General features: G+C 39.5%; 1 protein-coding gene across 1 annotated transcript in view; it reads right to left on the bottom strand.

Moving 5' to 3' along the window:
• Nucleotides 1-5,390: 5,390 nt before the first annotated feature.
• LOC139736439 (proton channel OtopLc-like) overlaps nucleotides 5,391-20,659 on the bottom strand; it is a 49,376-nt gene continuing 34,107 nt past the window's right edge. The window contains exons 2-9 of the mRNA XM_071647189.1: nucleotides 18,792-18,960; nucleotides 14,842-15,104; nucleotides 11,851-12,055; nucleotides 10,346-10,632; nucleotides 8,368-8,599; nucleotides 6,977-7,178; nucleotides 6,371-6,553; nucleotides 5,391-5,690 (exon numbers count right to left, since the gene is read on the bottom strand). Of these exons, the coding sequence (XP_071503290.1) occupies nucleotides 5,391-5,690; nucleotides 6,371-6,553; nucleotides 6,977-7,178; nucleotides 8,368-8,599; nucleotides 10,346-10,632; nucleotides 11,851-12,055; nucleotides 14,842-15,104; nucleotides 18,792-18,960 (1,841 nt within the window). The remainder of the gene's footprint in view (nucleotides 5,691-6,370; nucleotides 6,554-6,976; nucleotides 7,179-8,367; nucleotides 8,600-10,345; nucleotides 10,633-11,850; nucleotides 12,056-14,841; nucleotides 15,105-18,791; nucleotides 18,961-20,659) is intronic.

Raw genomic sequence — 20,659 nt, 5'->3', positions numbered from 1 at the left:
GCAATTTCAATTTATTTTGGAATACTTAAGAGTACTATGACTCATAGAAAGTATGAAAAAAAGGGTTAACAGTGTACCTATATGTGATTTATTACTTATTTCCAGTACCTGGAAGACTTATTATCAGCTCCAGGAGCTGTGTTATTATCAAAGAGCTTAACACACGTATTCAACACTGGGTAATAGGATAAAAGAACATACAATAGTGCTATCACAAGGTGTACAAAGTATGAGACCATGTTTGTGTGTTTGCAGTAGTTCACCGTCATAGGTGTACGACCCACATTTACAAAGAAAGTATTGAAACAATTTGCAATGATGATACATGTATCTTACAGAATCAGAGTTTCATGAATTCTAAGAAGAGAATTATCTATTCAAACAAATTACCTCTATATTTCAACTTTGCACCTTTATGTGTGACACAATTGCACCTTTACGGGTGTAACTTTGCACTTTTCAGATGGAGTGAGCACCTTAAATGGTGCAACTTTGCATGTTTCTGGTCTTGAGAGGCGCAAAATTGCACCTTAAAAGGTGCTGCAATGTGTCACACGAGCAAACTTTATCCTGGTTTTCTTGGAGTATACTGATTTGTTCAGATAATATATGATAAAGAAAATGCTGTGTTTGTGTTTGTGTAAATTTGTAACATTGCCGAAGGTTTTTTGTTTGTTTTTCTTTTTTGTTTGTTTGTTCTTTGGTAATAGCACTCAAATGTGATGTGTGATTACAATGTAGGAGTCCAGGATTTGGGTTGATGTGGCCATACTTTTAAAAAGAGTAACCTCCAGTAAGTTATCTGAGCTTTAATAGCATAAAGGGCAAAGCAACACCCAGGGCATGTCATCACACATGGGCCTACTTTCTATTGTCTAGGACTCTGTAGTGAATACTCGTCAAAACTAGGTTCAAATGAATGTTTATCATGCGATTAGACAGTTATTTTTGTGTTGTTGTTGTTGTTTTTTTTCCGGCAGACCATAAACAGATTTCATGCAATTGCATGTAAATGTGTTAGAAGCTTTCTTAAGTGTTCTCGAGTGTTGTTAGGTAATAAACATTAAATATGCATTGATACATTTCTGAAAGTATATTGATGTGGTGGGATAGGTTAAAATGATTTCTAACAGTTTGTTTACCAAGCAGCGAATGTGTACAATTAAGTGTAAAAAACTTTCTGAATAGATGTAAAATTCTGCCAAATCTCTAATCTATTTCATCCTTCTTTAATTGTCAAAGCGAGGCATACTACAATGGTTACCATGCAGTTTGACACTAATTTAATTCCTTCAGACCGAAAACAGAGTTCATGCAAATTTGGATCATTTGAGAAACTTCCTTGAAATATTTTGAATGTGGTATGCAACAAGCATTTAACATCAATACTGTACTTTAAGTACATACATCAATACATTTCAGAAAAAAGAAATTGATGTGTAATTTTACTGTCTTCACTGATGTTTCAGTTGCAATGTGAGATTGTCAGTTGCAATGTGAGATTGTCAGTTTGATGGGTCCAAGATTCAACATCAGTACACTGCAATAGAATATACCTCGATTATTTATTTTTGTTTCCTCATGTAAGAGTATTGATTTGTCAAACAGATTGATGTATAATTTTCATTTTTTTCACATATGTTCAAGTTGTATGTGTACATTGTCAATTTCAAGACTCAAAGTGCTGCAATATGAGATCATAAATGTATGATTACATACAGACATACCAGAGTTTGTGTGTTTATTTTCCTCTTTACATTGGGACTGCTGTGTATTAGTCATATAAGAGAAAGAATTATGTGTAAACCTACATTTGCGCAAGCTTAGAGTATATGGTTACTCCACTACGTCATATGTACATGCATGTGTGTAATATTACATATATAATAGTCTAGGTCCAAACATGTTGAGATTTCACGTATTGGCTCCACGAAGAAATGAAGAAACAAACTGGTTATGCATTTTTGGCCAATAAAGAATGAGTTTATTCGACTCAAATTTTCGGCGTCCTGCGCCTTCTTCAGGAGTCTTGATTTGAGTCGAATAAACTCATTCTGTATTGGCCAAAAATGCATTACCATTTTGTTTCTTCATTTCTTTGTGGAGCCAATATGTAAATTCTCAACTTATATATATATATATATATATATATATATATATATATATATATATGTATGTATATATATATATATATATATATATATATATATATATATACGTATATATATATGTATACATGTAATTATAAATGTGTGTGTGTGTTTGTCATAAAGAATATGTGATATTGAGTGCATGTTTATTCCACTCAGGCCTTATGTATGGGATTTCAGTTTTGTGAGGCATGTAATTATTTGACACATTGCGGTCGAATAATCCTCGTTCATTTATTATGTAGTGATGCAAAGAGCAAAGAATGTCACAAATGGTGCTCTGTTTTTATAAGCATAAATTTATTTAGACCAAAAACTTTAAAGGTACAGATGCTACAACTTGCATATATCAAACAGGCATGAAAGACATCAAAAATAACTTGATTGCACGAGATAAAAGTCAATATAATTCTCCAGTCAATTTCAAACATTCTTCAATATATTCAAATTGCACTTTACACGTTATTTCTTTACTTATGGGGACCGTTCAAAACTATTTTACACACCCATCTATTTCTTCATATTTGCTTTTTGCGACTTTTTTTGTCAATCAAATGAAAGTATAGTATTTTATGTACATCGTCACATCTTTACAAAACAATAATATAATCGTACAGTAACGTGAAATAGGAACAAGATCTCACGAGCACAGTAGAGCAATTAAATCTTCCTATCTTGTCCATCTCGTGGTAACTAAGACGCAAACAGATTGTACAATATATATTTTTTTTCAAGTTATTCATGATTTTGATTGAAGCGCATATTTTCTCTTGTTACAGCATTTGCTTCCAATGCAAAGTTAACGAGAGTAGATTCTTTCAGGGATATTTCTCATTACATGTATCCCAAAATGTTTGAATAAAAGATATCAATGATAATATTTAAAGCGAATAAAACTCAGAGAATGAGTATTCTCTGTGCCTGGAAACGAAATCCATCAAGAGTTTGTTTTATTAGGATCCTCGTAATATCTGATCTCTTTGTACCGAGATTCCATTGTACAATGTGTCCAATATAATATCATTACCGCGGTCATGAGATACAAGATAGATGTCAACTTCCGTTAAATGAACAATCCTATTATTTACTGCCCGTTGGGGGCAGTATTTGTGTGGCTGCCCCACTGCCGTATAATAGTGATATACAGCACTGGGCTGCGAAACATTTGTTGGAATGATAACCGTTCCTGCCTTGCCCCATATCCATTTTCATTGCACCAGTCTTAAACATTGTTAAACGGCAATATTGCAGATGATTACAAAGACAGGCATTATGATGCAGCCCCTAAAATGTAGTTCCATACAATGGAAGATTCAAAGCTGGAAACTTCTCTCTTGCTGATTAGAAAAAAAGAAGAAAAAAATCCTTGTATTCCAGCAGGTGTGTAAAGTGTCCTATCATGTACTTTGAAACTTGAATGCAGCAATGCCAATTTTTCCGCCATATCAAAAAAAAACAAAAAAACAAAACACGAGCACTGTTCATTTCTTTTTCGTTTTGCTTCTAGGACTATTTGTCTATAGATAATCATGCTCATGACATTCATTACCTGAAACAATATGTGACGTCATTAAATAGCATAATTATGTAGAGACACATCATGACGATCACACTCAAAAGAGTTCACAATGCTCCAGACATACTGATTTCAACATGCACAGTCTTACAATCAATAATGTTTGTTCTGACTTGTTGGTATACGAAATGTGTCCTTTTGGAAGAGCTATCACAATCAAAAGTTACATCCGGGTGATAACTTACGTAGAGACCTCATCCGTTCAAAAAGGCTGTAAATATAAGGCACTTTGTGCATGATACACCTCCTTAGAAGTTGCACAGTGAATAAGGGCGGTTCGGCGTTTATTACGTCATGAGCTCTTTCAGACGATGAACAATTCTCTTTCATCATCTTTACTAATCGTGACTGCAATTTTGTTTAAGGCACGAACCTTTCAGACACAAGAATATCATCTCGATTACAATCACGATCCTTTTCATGAAAATGAGATTGTAATCGCGATTCCAAGAGAGATACTTCTATCGTCTGAAAGGGATGTAATCATTGCTACAGATGAAGTTTATCGTATAAAGACACGTCCAAATCAACAATAATTTTGTCACTTAGTCCATCAAGAAATGCCCCCTGCGCAGTCTTGTTCAACGTTCGTCATTCATATCATTTACGCCACGTGTCTACACAACGCCACGTGTCTACGGAAAGAGAAGAAGAGATGCTTATTTACAGTGAACATCACACCAGAGCCAGAAGATACGCGCAGCTTTCATTGGCCAGGGAAATCACTTAACAAAACAACGAGCATTCCCGTCAAGCACTTTTACATATCAAGCGTAAATATATATGTCATTCAGGTTCTTTAAAGTCGAAATGAGGGCATTCAAATGTATTATTCTCCGTAAAAGGACTCACGTATTAAAGTGAAAAAAAAGTGAAGAGACAAAAACATAAAGTTTAAAAATTCTGGAAGCAAACCATCTTTGATTCTTGAGTGATAGAAACAAAGTGGCATAGATGATCTACTTATTTACAAGTCATCACTTGGATTGACTGAAACAAAAGATATCTCTTTCCTGAAAAGGATTTCCACCATAAATTTAAAGGCTATCTTTTGACTGTTTTATACATCACTTTGCCATGCTTATCCTATCTTTTTTCCTTGCTGCATTGTGATTAATTAAGGAGACTCTTCATACGTTGTCTTCTTCATGTAAATCGCTTCTAACGAATTCATAGATTGACTTATGGGGCAACTTTTATAATGCAGCATCGCTCTCACCAGCATCTTTCTCGATCACTCACATGAATATTCTTTTAAATATCAAATTCCACTGAATACGATACTATTCTGCGTAATGATAGTCCCGCAAAACGTGTAAGAATCTACCTGCGGATTGCCAAAAGCAGACCGAAATCCCACGTTACTTTGCATGATTCTTACCAAACATCAGAACCACATTTTAATCAGTGTTGTGTACATGTATCCGTTTCCGACTGTCACAATGCGTTGTAAGACGCTGCTCTTGTTTTAAGGCGACCGCAGGTGAGCATAATATAGTGAAAGACGTCGGCTCACCGAAAACTGTGAGAATATTTTACCTGCGTGCACACTGCAAGGGACAGCAACGCCCCGCCCCGCCTGTACTGCGAGGATTTGCTACCTTACTCTTCATGTGTGTGTATCTGTGTATATATTTTCTTGTTTGAATGTTGACATCAAATTCTTAGTGGCCGGCGTTGGGATCGACGCCCTTGGTGCTCCACACCTCGAAGAAGCAGGCTGTGGAATGGAAACGGAAGAGGATCTTGAGCGGCGCCGCAATGTGGACGATGACGTACCAGGCCGTGGCGCCGTAGTAGTTGTTCTCGAGCGCGAAGAGGTCGTAGCCTCCCTTCAGCTCGTAGGTGTTGACCAGCCACCAGGTGATGTTGCAGACCAGCATGAACATGATGATCTGCTTGGTGCGCGTCTGCTTGAAGTCTTCAGGAGGCTTGCGGTGCATGGCGTCGAGGATTAGGATCACCTGTACCAAGGGAGGGAGGCCAAGAAGGCGTACCAACGTAAGTGGAATGAATGTCATTAAAATACTTTGACAAACTCATTGACTCAACACTAAAATTGTAGCACTAGTTTTGTTTTTTTGACTGCGTTGATTTTATTGGTTGGCTAAAACGCTGTTATATTAGTTACGTTCTGACGGTGATCCTTAATTTCGAGGATAAGCTATCTTCGAGGATAAACTCTATGGGGCGCCAAGTGTCGTACTGTCAATTTCGTTACAAAATTAGTCATTTCGTAACGAAATCGATCTTGCGACACTTGGCGCCCCACAGAGCTTATCGAAGTGGGCTTATCGTCGAGGTTAAGGATTCACCGTCTGAACGTAACTTGTGTTAGCCAATGGCAGTGGAATGACACATGAATATTCTGGGGACAAGACATGTACAGAGTATGCTGCCACTGTACGACGTCACCGTGAAATGAGAAATAGTTGTAGTGGGATATTGCTAACAAAACCTTGCTTCCCGTTCATGATCATTAGCAAGTAAAGAATTAAAATCAAAATTAATTCAAATTAAATTCCAACGAGGAAAATGTTGACCTGCATATTTCAAAGACTTTCTTTCTTCAAAGAGTTAAGTAATAATCCAGTTTTCCAACTATTTGATGGTATTGGACCAAGTTGACGAATTGCGTGCGTACCTGCATTATCGTCTGAATTAAGTGCGTCGATTCGTCGACCCAGATGAGACCCGCGTGCTTGGACACGCCCAGGGATGCTGCGGAGGCGACGAAGGTGTATATCCCTTGGAGGAACACACCCGTCACACAGATCCAGAGTAGGGCGGCGTCCACTCTATGGGCGGGGCCCGCGTTGTGATCGGTCTGACGAGAGAGGGCGACAAAGAGTGTTCAGAACGTTGAATGATGCATAGTACGATGCCCCTGTTTCTTGCATTCATTTTGTTACATCCCAGTTGAGTATTATGTTAGTAAGAGACTCTGATAAGAGTTTATTGGAACATGATCTTTTTTTGTTCATTCCCAATCTTTTGTCGACCCCATCGATTTGTTTTAAACAATTTTAATATTGATTTGATATATCAAGGAGTGATACAGATATAATGGTATGATGCAATGTGGCTGAACTTCAAAATTTAACCTCATTTTTCACATTGCGATACATTTAAACTTTGAACCACTCGAACAGAACATTGACTTCCAGCTGAGAAGCAACCAAACGACTAATATCAAGCCTTTTCAACTGTAATATTTTTGAACACGCCCATCACTGGGCTATTGACTCACCTGCCATCCGCCTCTGTGTATACCAATGAAGGCTAACACGCATCCCAATATCGACACGAAATTGAGGAATATCCGGTAACCATGGATACTGACGAAGCTCTCCTCCGACTTCTCCGGGTCGCCGAGGTAGATGATGTTCAGAATGAGGATGATGACACCGCACATCGTACAGAGTACGCCTAGCAGCAGACCGCATTCGAAGCTACGCGAAATGAAAGGTTAAAGGTATGAAAAAAGTTGATAATAATGATGACGATGATAGAGATAACAACAACAACAACAACAGCAACAACAACAATAATAATAATAACAATGATAATAATGATAATACAACGATGATGAGATGATGATTATGATGATGATAGTAATAGTAATAATAACAATGATAATAATAATCTTTATCCACGTTATCCTGTTAAGTGTTGCCACTGCTCTTACAGAGGACCCTGCCATTATCATTACCCTAACGTTGCCAAGTACCCTTTTATACACCTGAGTTGAGAGGGACGCGGTAGGTAAAAACATCTTGTCCAAAGACGTAAGCACTAGGCGGGAATCGAATTCGGGTCCTACGATTGGGAGTTGGGAGTCTTATCCACTATGCAACATAATGCAGAGTCCCCAAAATGATGTTTAAACCTAGGCACATACTCTGATAACAATGACAGATTTGACGTCATTTTGTAGGCCACAGATTCCGAAGTCTACGTACAAACATGTATACCTGTGAACTCCAAAGTTCTTTGCCCTTTCCAAAACACAGTGGTATCTTCAACGCAGCAAACCGTCAAAATACTCTAAAAAAACGTTAGAGTGTTAAGAGTATGTGACACACAGTTACATATGGACGTTTACGTAGTGGTCTTAAATGGGAATGACTTCAAGAGTTCCAGACTGGTGCTCATTATGTATCAGTAGTTTCATATCTACCGCTGATAGCAGTCTGTAATCTTAAAGTTGTTCTTACATTTTCCAACGTATTTGTTATAAACTCATTCAGTATTCAATTTCCCCTTTCTGTCATTGTTATCTATTGATTGAGACCTATGGAAAATTTCTTAAGTTCGACTTTAATTGCACTTAATCTATGGATGGCCATCACTGACCATATCTAATTTGAAAAGTCCCTGAATGTAATTGGTACCATTCAACGCAGTCATTATTTGCATTTAGTTCACCAACTTGTCATTCCACTTTCCAGTTCGACTTTAATAGCACTTAATCTATGGATGGCCATCACTGCCCATATTGAATTGGAAAAAATCCCCTGAAATGTAAAATGACATAAACAGCCATCCATAAGCCAAGTCAGACTTAAGTCAACTTAATTTTTGTGAAACACCTCCTAGACGTGTGAATACCCACGTGACACTTTACCCCCGTATCCTCACCTAAAGCTCATATCTGTGCTCTCGTGTGGCTTGAAGCTGGTATGAACCTTCCGTCCGATGTTTCTCCACATGACGTAAGCCATAGCGCCCCCTATGATACTGTACTCGACGGTGAAGGAGTAGAGGAAAACGGAGGCCTTGTACGTAGCCAGACCAAGACCCTTGTCGTATTTCCCATCCAGACACTCCTCGATAGGGGGCGTGGTTGCATTGACGCCGTACGTTCCATTGTCTAAAGGGGGTGGGGGGAGAACAATCGTTTTTCGTTTTAATCATACAATAGTGGGTAAGATTCAAGTATGTTGACCAATCTATACAGATCTGTGTAGATTAAGGACGATCTCTCAGCTAAAACACGTTACAGATTTTGACTCACGCGTATAGCACATTCATTTCAAGGCTACTGTAACTGTTTTTGAGGATTATTCTTCCTTGTTATACTCTTTTACTGATGCTATCGCAAAGGAATATCCCCTAAGACGTTGTTGTCAAGGAATGTCTTTGATTTAAGTGTTGAATTTCCGTACCAAAGTTTTCATAGATTCGCAGGCATCAATGTTGGATGTAGAAGCACAGACTTGTCACACTGACGAAATTCATACATTATGACAATCTATCCAATCCAGCTGACACGACCTGGTATTTTCGTGGTGTGACTTACCATTGTTATGATATGAGATTACGTTACATTAAAAATCACAAGTTGTCATTAGCTTGATAACATAATAATAACTTTTCTTCAAAAGCAACTGTTTTGAGATCAACTAGCTTCTGCTTAGGGGTGGCAATTCACTAATTACTCAAATCAAATATTAAGTCTGTCATTTCATCAGTTCAAGGGGAAAAAATTCAGGTGCTTACAAAATCTATACCTTTTATTCATTATCACGATAAGTGTTTTTTTAAACGAAATTAATTATGATTTTGTCAAAATGACGTTTTCTGGAGATGAGTCAGATTACATGATTAATACGTAAAATAATGATTATGGGGATTTTTAATGAGTTAGGAGGGGAGGGAGAACAGAGTGGGTTATGATGGTGTTTTAAAGGGAGTTTTAAAGGGAAGGTTTATCAACAGACATTTTAGCGGCAATCATTTTGGGTAACTCTGGAAGGGAGAATGAGGCTTTGATCACAAAGTCACAAGCCATAAGGAGATGGGTAGAATTATTAAAGGTGTTATTTATTAAGTCATGAATGGTTTAGGGCAGGGATTCGTTTATTTAGATACTAGAGGTAAATCATGCGTAATGGTATCACAGAGGAGATGTTAAAGAATGGTTACATGCGTTTCTCGAGCCAGATCAAGAGAGGGAATTTATTTTGCAAGATTTTGATATGCCGTCAAATAATATTTGCAATTGCAATACTAATGGTGTGTTTACAAAAGTCTTGGGGTCTTTTATACTCATGCCTACATTAAACATATTTTTATTCTGTGTCAACTGGGTTACAAACTGTTCGCGCGTCTTTGATTGCGTTCTGAAACTTTAGACAATGCGCGCTATATTTTTGTGCCAGTATTACGTTCTGACATTTCTAACAACCAAATCTGTTTCAACCCCGGAATTAGCCATCCACAAGAACATTTATCCGCCTTGTGACGTCATATTTTAAAAGTGATGCCTTCGTCAAATATATTATTCAAACTTAGCATACTGAAATCACATTCTCATTTCATTCTCATTTCTTTTTAGCGAAACAAAGTACGAGAATCGATGACGATTACAGCCAGGAATATGCGTATAAAAAAGAAAGTACGGATTACTTATCAAACCAAACTTCTAACCAGTTTAGGAAAATGTTTCCCGTGACTTTGAGTCCATGTGCTTTTCAGTTTAATGAACAGGTTTTTGGCCTAATTTCTTGAGTGTATTTCTGTAACCAATTTGCCTTGGCTGTTGTCATTGTTTTCAAGGTATAGCACGCTCGAAGTAGAATTAGAGTGTTAATAGAAAGGTGGGGTGATTACGCACAGATGACTTCATGCGGTTCTTGCTCAGCACCTCCGTACGGGCCGTAGCCGTACACTGGGTCTCCATAGATCCCGTAGATCCACGTGGGCGTGGTGTAGCCGACGAGCTCCTGCAGAAGTTTCGCGCCCTTGTCACCGGCACCCTTGTCGTACCCTTTCCCGCCACCGCCTTTGCCGCCATAGCCGGTGCCCTTCATGTACTTGAGCAGAAAGTCCTCCCACGTCTCTTCAATCATGGTCCGAGCCCACACGGCGACGTTATTAGCACACAGATGCATCAGCGCCATCCTATGTTGGGGTTGAGACAAATTCGTGGTAATACGTTCGCTCTGACACCAAATATTTACTTATAAACCCGAGGTTATAATTATATTATTGTATCTGGCTCTTCGCTTCTTACGTAACAATCATTACCTGAATTATCTATGATGACGCCAGTAAATCAAATCATATAAATACCGTTCGTATTTCTTATTCTTCAAAAGAAGATGATAAAAATGTAGTCAAAACGAGTTACCGGAATTATCTATGATGACACCCAGTAAATCAATCCTGTAAATACCTTTAGTTTTTCTTAATTCTTCGAATGAAGCTGATAAAAGTATAGTCAAAACGAGTTGAACGCGTACCGTCTGACCTTCATACCTTTACATTTAATACTTTCAATTAAGGCGCCCAGTTTCCGTGCACAGTAAAGCAGTGAAATCGCACTTAAAGGCTACCCCCAGGAACGGACTGGGATCCCTGATGCGCCTTGGCCAAAGTTTTACTGTTACAAAGGCATGCAGAATATATCACATTGGCAAAGGACGATTTTAAGGCTTGAATAATAGCTATTGCATTTGAATCTAAAGTAGATTGTGAATTTATTCCACACAGCCGATATTGATGAAGCATGAAGAACTTGCAAGCGAACAACCGCGGGAAATTAATAAGGATAAAGAGCCTTGCTTAGGGGCACAACCGCTGCAACCAAGGAACCCTAAACAGGTACCTCGTGATTTACAGCCCCTGCTCGTATTCCACCGAGCCACAATACAGTGTGTATCTCTAATGGAACTTAGCGAGAAGAAACTTACTTGCCGATCCATCATAATCATAATTCTATCTTTATGTTATGTTCTGACGGTAGAGGGCGTGACGAAAATAACGATAATTACTTACAGTGATGACTTAGATTATACCATTGATATCCTCAAACACCCAAATATACTGCTTAACAGAAAATTGGCAGAACGTCACAATTTTCTATACACCTTTTTAGTATTATATCACCATTATTATCGGTATCATTATGATTTCTTCATAGTATATGTTTTTACTATATCTTTTTATATCAGTAATGTTACCAGAAAGGTTCTATGAATCGACATATTATTGAACAAGGGAAATTAGATAACAATAGTGGTTATTATACTCAGTAGGTGGGAGTTGGCTATATTGTGACCTGACGCAGATTTTCATACGAACGATAACGCTTGTCAACGTCATCGACCAGGGACTCACTTTGCGAGTGCCTGCCATCGTACGATGCAGTATCTCGAGAATCGCCAGAAGTAGTAGATCTGGAGCATGGTGAAGGCGACGCTGAGAATCGAGCCGAAGGCGAAGATCCCCCGGGGCCCGCAGGGGCCGCCGTTCTTCTCGATGTGCGACGCGGTCCGCATGATGGCCCACAGACAGCTGCCCGTCCCGAAGAACAGCAGACCGACTGTAGTAGCGGAAGGAAAGGAGGAGGGAGAAGCGGTGAAGATGAATCTCGATGTTACGACCACAAAGCATTACTCTGACATTCGTTGATCTCTTTTTCATTATCTTTTGTATCTATTGTATAAGGCGTATGCATTTTTGTCGTGTGTGTGTGTTTGTGTGTGTGTGTGTGTGTGTGTGTGTGTGTGTGTGTGTGAGTGTGCCCGCGCGCGCGCGGAAACGTGTGTGTGTAGGTCTAGTATACAATGAATTAATCCCGCATATATACGTCGACCAAGCACAATTCGGAAAAGTGGCTAAGACGAAAAAAACTCAACCCCGGATAGATATTCACATGTGCTCACTCTATCATGTAGGTCGGCATTCACGTAAGCCGAATAATTTTCTCCAGCCCTTTTAGAATTTAGATCCGACTTTTTAATAGGCTAGGTTGCCTGAATAATAATAACAATCTATCGTTTCGAAAGAACTATATAATGTTAGGGGAAAAAGCACAGGTTAAAAAAAGAGAGAACTATAGTCATAAACGGTCCATCATCATTTGTTAGATTTTCTCCTTGAGCGTCTTCGTAATCTATGCGATGGAAAGATATAAGCCGACATACAGGGTAACAAATTGAAACGACTGGTTCGTAAGTCTATCCATGGTTTCCACCACTGAGTTGGTCTGTCCTCTAGTCTGTCTAACAGGAGTTTGACGTATAGGATATGTCTGTCAGAGTCTCACTCCCCCTCTCCCTCTCCCTCTTCCCTTCTCTCTCTCTGTCTCTCTTCCTATCTCCATCTTTCTTTCCCTTTCTTTCCCTATCACACACACACACACACGCAACACACGTGCACACACATGCTCAAACACGCGTTGGCTCACATGTGTAGGCCTACCTGATCATGAACTTATTAACCTTTAGTTTTACTTGTTTTTGCAGTAAACCGAGCATATCATGTTCAATGTTTTCCTCTTCTTTTTTTTTTTCGAGGACTTTTATTGTTAATGATCCCCAAGATTTTCTCTCTTCTTTGAGGTTGGTTACATAACGCTAATCATTGTTGTTATCCAAACATACACCTTATTATGATGAGAGTAAATCACGGGTCTTTGATTTGCTATTTGAAATTATATGATTGCTGTTTCATTAATCCTTGTAATTATTTATCCCAATCATAGGATTAAGAAGAGTAACGTAAAGAATCGCAATCGCAGGTAACCATGCGCTTTGTATACTGTGGGGCAAGGGCGTGGTGAGTTCGAACAGCAGCTAGAGCACCACCCCTTTTCAGCGAAAACGCTGTAATTATATTTGTGACGGGTGCAAAAGGCTAACTCGACTACTGCTCGAAATGATATTAGACAGAAGCCGGAACCGTTAATTTGATTTCTCGATGCATCATCAGAGGTCATAGAAAGGGGGAAGAGCTCCCTATCCGAATTGTCCCCTGGTAATTCTCCCTTGTCATGTGCTTCCGTCGAAGGTGCGCGGCGAAGTGGGCAGCTATTATTAGAACATCGTATATCTCAGTCCCACGCGTGAGGTCTTGTGTAAGCTGATGTTTGGGATAAGACCGCCGTGCGCTATATTTAGGCCCCTGTCCCTCGGCCGCATGACTGGTTCGACCGCAGCTATTATTACGAGGTAGCGACGTGTTCGGGAGCAATCCGCTGATACGTCGAGATGACATTTCGACAGATATGGGCGTGTGTCACTCCATATGACCAGGTTTCAGGCTTAACAAAATCATCCATGCTAACCCAAGCCTGGGTCAGTTTCCATAGTTTCCTCATTGTGTTTAGATGACATAAGTAACACGTGTTCTCAAATTGCAGTCGATAAGTTGTTAAACCCGACACTATACTCTGCCCCATACATATCAATTGACGTATTGACCATGACCGCTCCATAGCAATAACCTCCCTTTAACAAAACTACACTGACTAAGCTTGATTAACGCGTACCTGCACTGTCTTCTGCTCTCCAAGATAATATACAGAGGAACATTCTCATTTCTGCTACGTCATTTTAAAAATTGGCAATTCTATATCGTCCTGGATACAAGACCACAACTATTAAACACAGACGGCACAGCAACAAGGACTTAAACGTATAGTCTGTCTCGCAAATACACAATACACTTGCAAATGTTATGAAGTAGTAGAATAAAATTTTCTATATTATGTTCTTGTGTCTCTGACAGTACTGCACGATCAAAGAAAACTTTTGTGTTTATTTCAATGAGATACGCGATTTATAAAATTCCCAGTGTAAGGCTAACTCGATTTTCAATGAGTCATCTAGCCCAGAAAATGCGTTTCCTTCTGTTTCCATGGCAACACGAGAAGAGAAATCCACTATGTCACATCACGAATACTTATCGTCACCTTTGACCCTATGCCTTCACTACAATCTCGGGTTTCTCACGATAAGAACGGAATATAAGAGCTGACTGTCTTTGTGCGTTAAGTAATGAATGTTCAGTGCTCGGACATACGTATGTACTTCATACGTAATTGCTATCATATCCTTCAATAAATGATTCCTGTTCGCTGATTGGTCTAAATAGCGTCATGTGACTAAACATAACATTGCTATGTTGAAGACAAATTCTGATTGAGGAAAATGTGCCTACAGTGACGTCAGAATGCATAAAGTGTATTATAATCGGTATGTTTCAATGATAGTGAACTGTGTACGGCATTATCAAGATGTTACGCTTGCTTTGTTCAAAATGTATTGTTTCTATTCTTAACCGTCCAATTCACACGGTATAGTAGATTTTGTACTACATTCTTACCATTTAAGTACCGACTGCCTGCCTGCGTGTCCACTCTCTCCTCGTCGTCGCTAGAGGGCAGTGGTCTCTTTAGTACTATGACGACGATCATCCAGGCAATGGAGACGAGATAGAGGAATATGAAGAAGCCTTCGACGTGGCTCAACAGTATGGGTCGGACGTCGGTGGAGTCCCGGAGAAAGATTTGAGCGGTGTCGAGGACTAGGACCATCGTGACGACGATCATGGCGTGCATCATGCTCATTAGCGTCCACACGTCTTCCCTGCAAAATGATAAGATAGACAGTGACTTTCGAATATAAGGCCAATAACAACGATGATGATGATGATGACGATGATGATAATGATGATGATGGTGATGGTGATGGTGATGGTGAGATGGTGATGGTGATGGTGATGGTGATGGTGATGGTGATGGTGATGGTGATGGTGATGGTGATGGTGATGGTGATGGTGATGGTGATGGTGATGGTGATGGTGATGGTGATGGTGATGGTGATGGTGATGGTGATGGTGATGGTGATGATGATGGTGATGGTGATGGTGATGATGATGGTGATGATGATGGTGATGGTGATGGCGATGGTGATGGTGATGGTGATGGTGGTGGTGGTGGTGATGATGATGATAATGAGGATGATGGTGGTGATGAGGATGATGGTGATGATGATGATGATGAGAATGCATGGACAACAATAACAACTACAACGACAAAAGCCATGATGATTATAGCTAGGAGTATTCGGAGACAAACCCCCGATATGGCCATAGGGTCGCTAACGCCGGAGAAGTGTGCGTGCATCCTTTCAAACACAAAGTGGGGCGTTGTGGCATAGTGGATAAGACTCCCGACTCCCAAACTGAGGAGCCGAGTTTGATTCCCGTCCAGTGCTTACGTCCTTCGACAAGATGTCTTTACCCACGATGTCCCTCTCAACCCAGGTGTATAAATGGGTACCTGGCAATGCTAGAGTAATAATAATAATGGCATGGCCCTTTGGTAAAGCAGTGGCAACACTGAAGATACTACCCTGGATAAAGAAGGCCCTCTTATTAATCCTCGGACCCCGATCATGATCCGGTTCATCACCGAAAACAATTCACCTGTTTGTTTTGATATCCTAACGATTTCATCAAAATCTGGTGTATAACTTTTCGAGTGTTATCGCAAAAATATAAGCAAATAAACAAACAAACGCCGACCAAAAACACAACCTCCCTGGCGGAAGTAATAGTTCACAATAATAAAACAATTATGATAAAACTGTTAATGATTCAGATGATAACGATGATGTTGAAGGCTGTAACAGATCACGTAGAGCAACCACAACTGTATCAGCACAGCGCTCCCAAAGGGCCCATCCATTATCATCACAACCCTATAGCATTGCCAGGCATCCAAAATTTATACAACTTTGTCAAAAGAGCAACAGCTAGTAAAACGTCTATTTGGGTGTTTGTGAAAGAAAAGTACATGGTTTCTGGTTAGGGAGAACACATTGTATTCACGGTGATGATATAAAAATTTGCTGTGGCCGAACTTTGCAAAAGTAACATAACATTTCCTCTGAAAATGTGCTCAATGTAAATATAATGTAGGTATCCCAAATTGATTTAATGTGTTGGACGCGATGAGAGGATTTATTTTGGTGATTCAATTGCGAATTCATGGAATTACAAAGGATTCTGCCATGTATTGTCATTATTGTGAGAATGGTATTATCAACATAGATGGTTTGATGGGCATATCACTTCATCTTACATCTTTAGTAAGTGACTGGAATCAAGTTTTCAAAGACACATGAATTGTACGAGAGTTGTTACTCAAACAGTAACTATCTCTAGCCAAAGCGATCTGACATGCAGGATGGGAGAATATCGAGCAAAACAATCAAAAGGAGACTATAGGTAAGACCTTCTTTTATTTTGTTGAACGTTAAACGCCTGTCAAGCGAATTGTGGAATTGCTAGTCTGGATATGGTGGTTAGCATTCATCCAGCTCGTTATACAGGACGAAGGGGTTTCTTTATAGGTGTGCTCCAAGAGTTATTTCATATCTGTAGGAGAAGAGCAAACCGCAATCAGCGTAACCGGATGGGGGAAAAAACAGTCCCTTAGAGTCATTAACTTACAACCTTCGAAAAGCATTATTTATTGCTAACGTGCACGTCTTATACGGGAAAAATGAGAATCTCGACGGGAATAGCTAATGAGTGCAGCGTGCAACCAAACGAGACACTGTGCACCACGCGCGCGCTCGTTCCACGCACCTATTGATGATAGCCATGTCGCTACTGCATTGCGAGAATGTTTAGTGATGGGTAAATTCTGTCCCCGTTAAAGGGGACCTCCGGATGATTTTCAGACTTTTACATTTGAACAACTACAAATTAGTTAAACTGAGTACAGAGTTTCCGAATTTATAGTGATTGGGATGAGGAATGAGAATGTTTTCAAAATTTATAACAAACTGCAATGAACAAGGATGATGACATGGCAGCCTCACCAGAAGAATGCATGTGTTGGGGCTCAAGGAAGCAGAACAAAAGAAGACGGCATGCATAGATTCTTCACAGGTGAACTTGTTGAGCAAGCGGTATTGTAATGGAATTACACTGCTGCATTTCTGAAATATGTGAGGCTCTGACGTCATCAACACTGTTCAGTGTAATTTGTATAAGAGTATCGTTTTATTGGTTTCTCTGATCAAGGACCACAATAAATTCTACGAATCTATACACGGAGCTGTCGATTTATGTACTACATGATGTGAAATTATGAAAATCGTCTGGAATGCCCCTTTCACTGCATCGTCTAAGATAAGCGCCATATTGGCCTCAGGCGTCTGTCAGGGGGACGTCGAGGTATATGTTTCGACAGGGCTACCCGGAGGTCGTCGGCAGCTTGCCCGTCATGTCAATCGAGGAAGATGATTTTCCTGGAACCTCGCAGAGAACTCTGCACTGTGCACGCCCAGATATTTATGGAACGATCTGTGACATATTACGACATGCCTTAGCCGCGGCGGTAATCACATCCCTCCCCAGTACACCTGTTTCATATTCTTTTTACCTACGCTTGAGCCAGACGAGGATGTTACTAATAAGTCACATTTAATCAGACATCAAGAGTTATGCAAAGGAACCTGTTACTCCCTTTGCCATGCAGTTATCATCATGCGACAGTTAGCTGTTCGGATATGTTTAGAAACTTTAAAGAATACTTGATGATTTAGCAGCGTTTCCTAGCAACAAGCTGAACGGTTTCCATGCCAGCATCTGTTGGTTGTCACCAAAATCTTTGAACCCGTTTTTGGTAACTCGGCTCATCTAATATTGCATTTGGAGCTTGCTATTTGTACCTTAATAGGACAGACTGGCCCGCTGTTTCACCATGTAATTTATAGTTAAATATTTGCATATTTGTAATTTGCATCCTTCAGAGTGATTTCTTCAGAACTGTCATTGTTCTCATCATCATGGTCGGAAGATACCTACTGTCGGTGGCGAATGGATTAGTGACCACTGAAATCGGATCAGTTTCACTTTAAAGAGTTCTTTCGAGGACACGCCCATCTATACAGGCAGCAATATGGAGCAGTAGAAAAGCACATGTCAGTCTTTACACTGAGTAAATCAATGTCCAGTAAATGACATGGGGTTTCACTTAATTTCACAGGAAAATATCAAGAGTATTTTGCTTTTATTTTCGTAAAGTCATTTAGCAGACCTCTACGTAATGTTTTCGAGTTCCCCATAAAAATTAAGGCGAAGATTTAGACATCATGTATAAGGGCGGTATTTGAACTATATGACTGCATATCAACCGGAGAGAGATTTAGTGTGAGTAGATTCAAAGCAAAACAAATCATGCTTTTCAAACTAAGAGGCGGTATAAACAATGATATAAAACAAGCAAGAAACAAATAGCACCTGACTTCTATACTCACTCTGGTTCGTGTTCATCGTGATCGTCCAGTGAATGGAAGCCGTTGCACTCCGGCTCCATACCGACGTGGACGCCGGTCGGGTATCGTAGGCTGAGCTCGAGGGTCCCCATGTTTTGCTGGTCGGATAGCGTCGAGGTTGGACGGTTGGGTGTGTTTACGAAGTTATACGCTGTGGAACAAAGAAAGGAGATGAGAAGGTGGATGAAAATGAGAAACTGGAGAAAACTCTTCGTTATCAATGTCTATAATAGGCCGAAAGAACAGTGCATTGCTTTAGTAAAACGTTATACATTACGCACTCTCTATTCGACGTTAATTTAGAACAGAACAACAAAACAAATCAGTAAGGTTCAAGTGTTGACGCAAAAACCAAGATATATAATCAAAAGAAGTCTTAAATCGGTTTCCTGCAGTATGTAACGTGACCAAAACCTGACCAATGACAATATTATGGCATTCTATCATGGCAACAAACTCTGTTTTAGGGACACTCCGCAACCAAACAACATTCTATTTGACAACAGTAGATGAACGCGTTAATAACGTTTCTTAGAACAGCACTTCATTGTTCGATACTTACTCAACAACATTCTTCATAGCAATGTTGTCATTTATACTTTATTTGTGTCTAAAATGCTCTCAATCTTTGCTATGTGATGAAATAACGTTACAGTTGCGCAAAGTGAATAAACGGAAAGTCAAAGAACATCTTTTTTCATATTCCATATCGAAGCCGAATTCCTTAAACTTTTGCATTTCTTAAACTTTTGCACAGCTACGCAAAACAGGATTGAGTTCTGCTTGACACTTTGCGGCAAGTGTTGAATTGGCTTGCAAATTGAGTTTAAAGCCTATCGCGCTCTCATTCACCAGATGAAAATGCTTAAAGAGAAACGTTTGTTTCTGCAAACTTGAAGGACGAACTCTTTCTTTTTAATTCAATTTGTGGTGTGTGTGATTTTTTTTCCCTCCCTCTCCAGCTTTCTGTCTCTCCCTTTCTCTGCTCTGTCACGTGACATTACAATAAATATTCCGTGAATCCATTCTTGATGCAAGGACACGATTTTATTTGGCTTGGAAAAACGGCAATCATGAAGGTGGTTATTCTTCTCGCACGCCCCATCTGTCCAAAGTGAAGCCATTGCTGCTGTCGAGTGCCAAAGCAAGAGTTATTCAAGATGGTTAAAGTCCATTCCAGAGAATGGGCAATGAAGACAGACGGCTGTCAGTCTCGGCCGAGGAAGCAACTGACAGAGTTGGACCGATCTCACTTGAAGAGAGAGTGAAAAAATATGGGTAAGCTAATGCCATTATTCACTCTTATAAGATGGAAATGTGTTCCTTTTCAATTGATGCGAGACATGTTGATAATTTGTGCCAATTCCTACGATCAGGTGCATGTATGAAATGAAAGGTCGATGGTTTCAGAGTATTTCGCTATATAAATCATAGGATGAAAAGGCAAAGCCCTCTGGGAGAACAGAGCTTATAATAAAGACGCTATCACGGGTAGACAAGATGTGATGTTAATTATGATAATGATGACTTGGTTATATATATATATATATATTATATAGTGATTGACATAATGCCTATCATTACTGTTATCATTATTGTTATCAATAATATAATTATTGCTACTACTACTAGTAGTAGTGGAGATGGTAAAGGTAGTAGTTGTAGCAGTAGTAATAGTATAGTAATGATATCATCATTCATCATTTTTGTTTTTATCAATTGTCATCGTGTAAGAAGTCAAGACATAATTACCGCTCACTTGCCGAAAACTTCTCACGAAACAAATGCATAGTTTAGAGCAAATACCCAAATATGCAGAGGTAATGAGGTAGGCCGGGGGGGGGGGGGTG

This window comes from Diadema antillarum, unplaced genomic scaffold (genome assembly GCF_040938485.1).
Source record: "Diadema antillarum isolate AM-2024a unplaced genomic scaffold, OU_Dant_1.0 seq00000647_RagTag, whole genome shotgun sequence".
Classification (NCBI taxonomy): domain Eukaryota; kingdom Metazoa; phylum Echinodermata; class Echinoidea; order Diadematoida; family Diadematidae; genus Diadema; species Diadema antillarum.
This window is presented reverse-complemented; position numbering and strand designations above follow the sequence as displayed.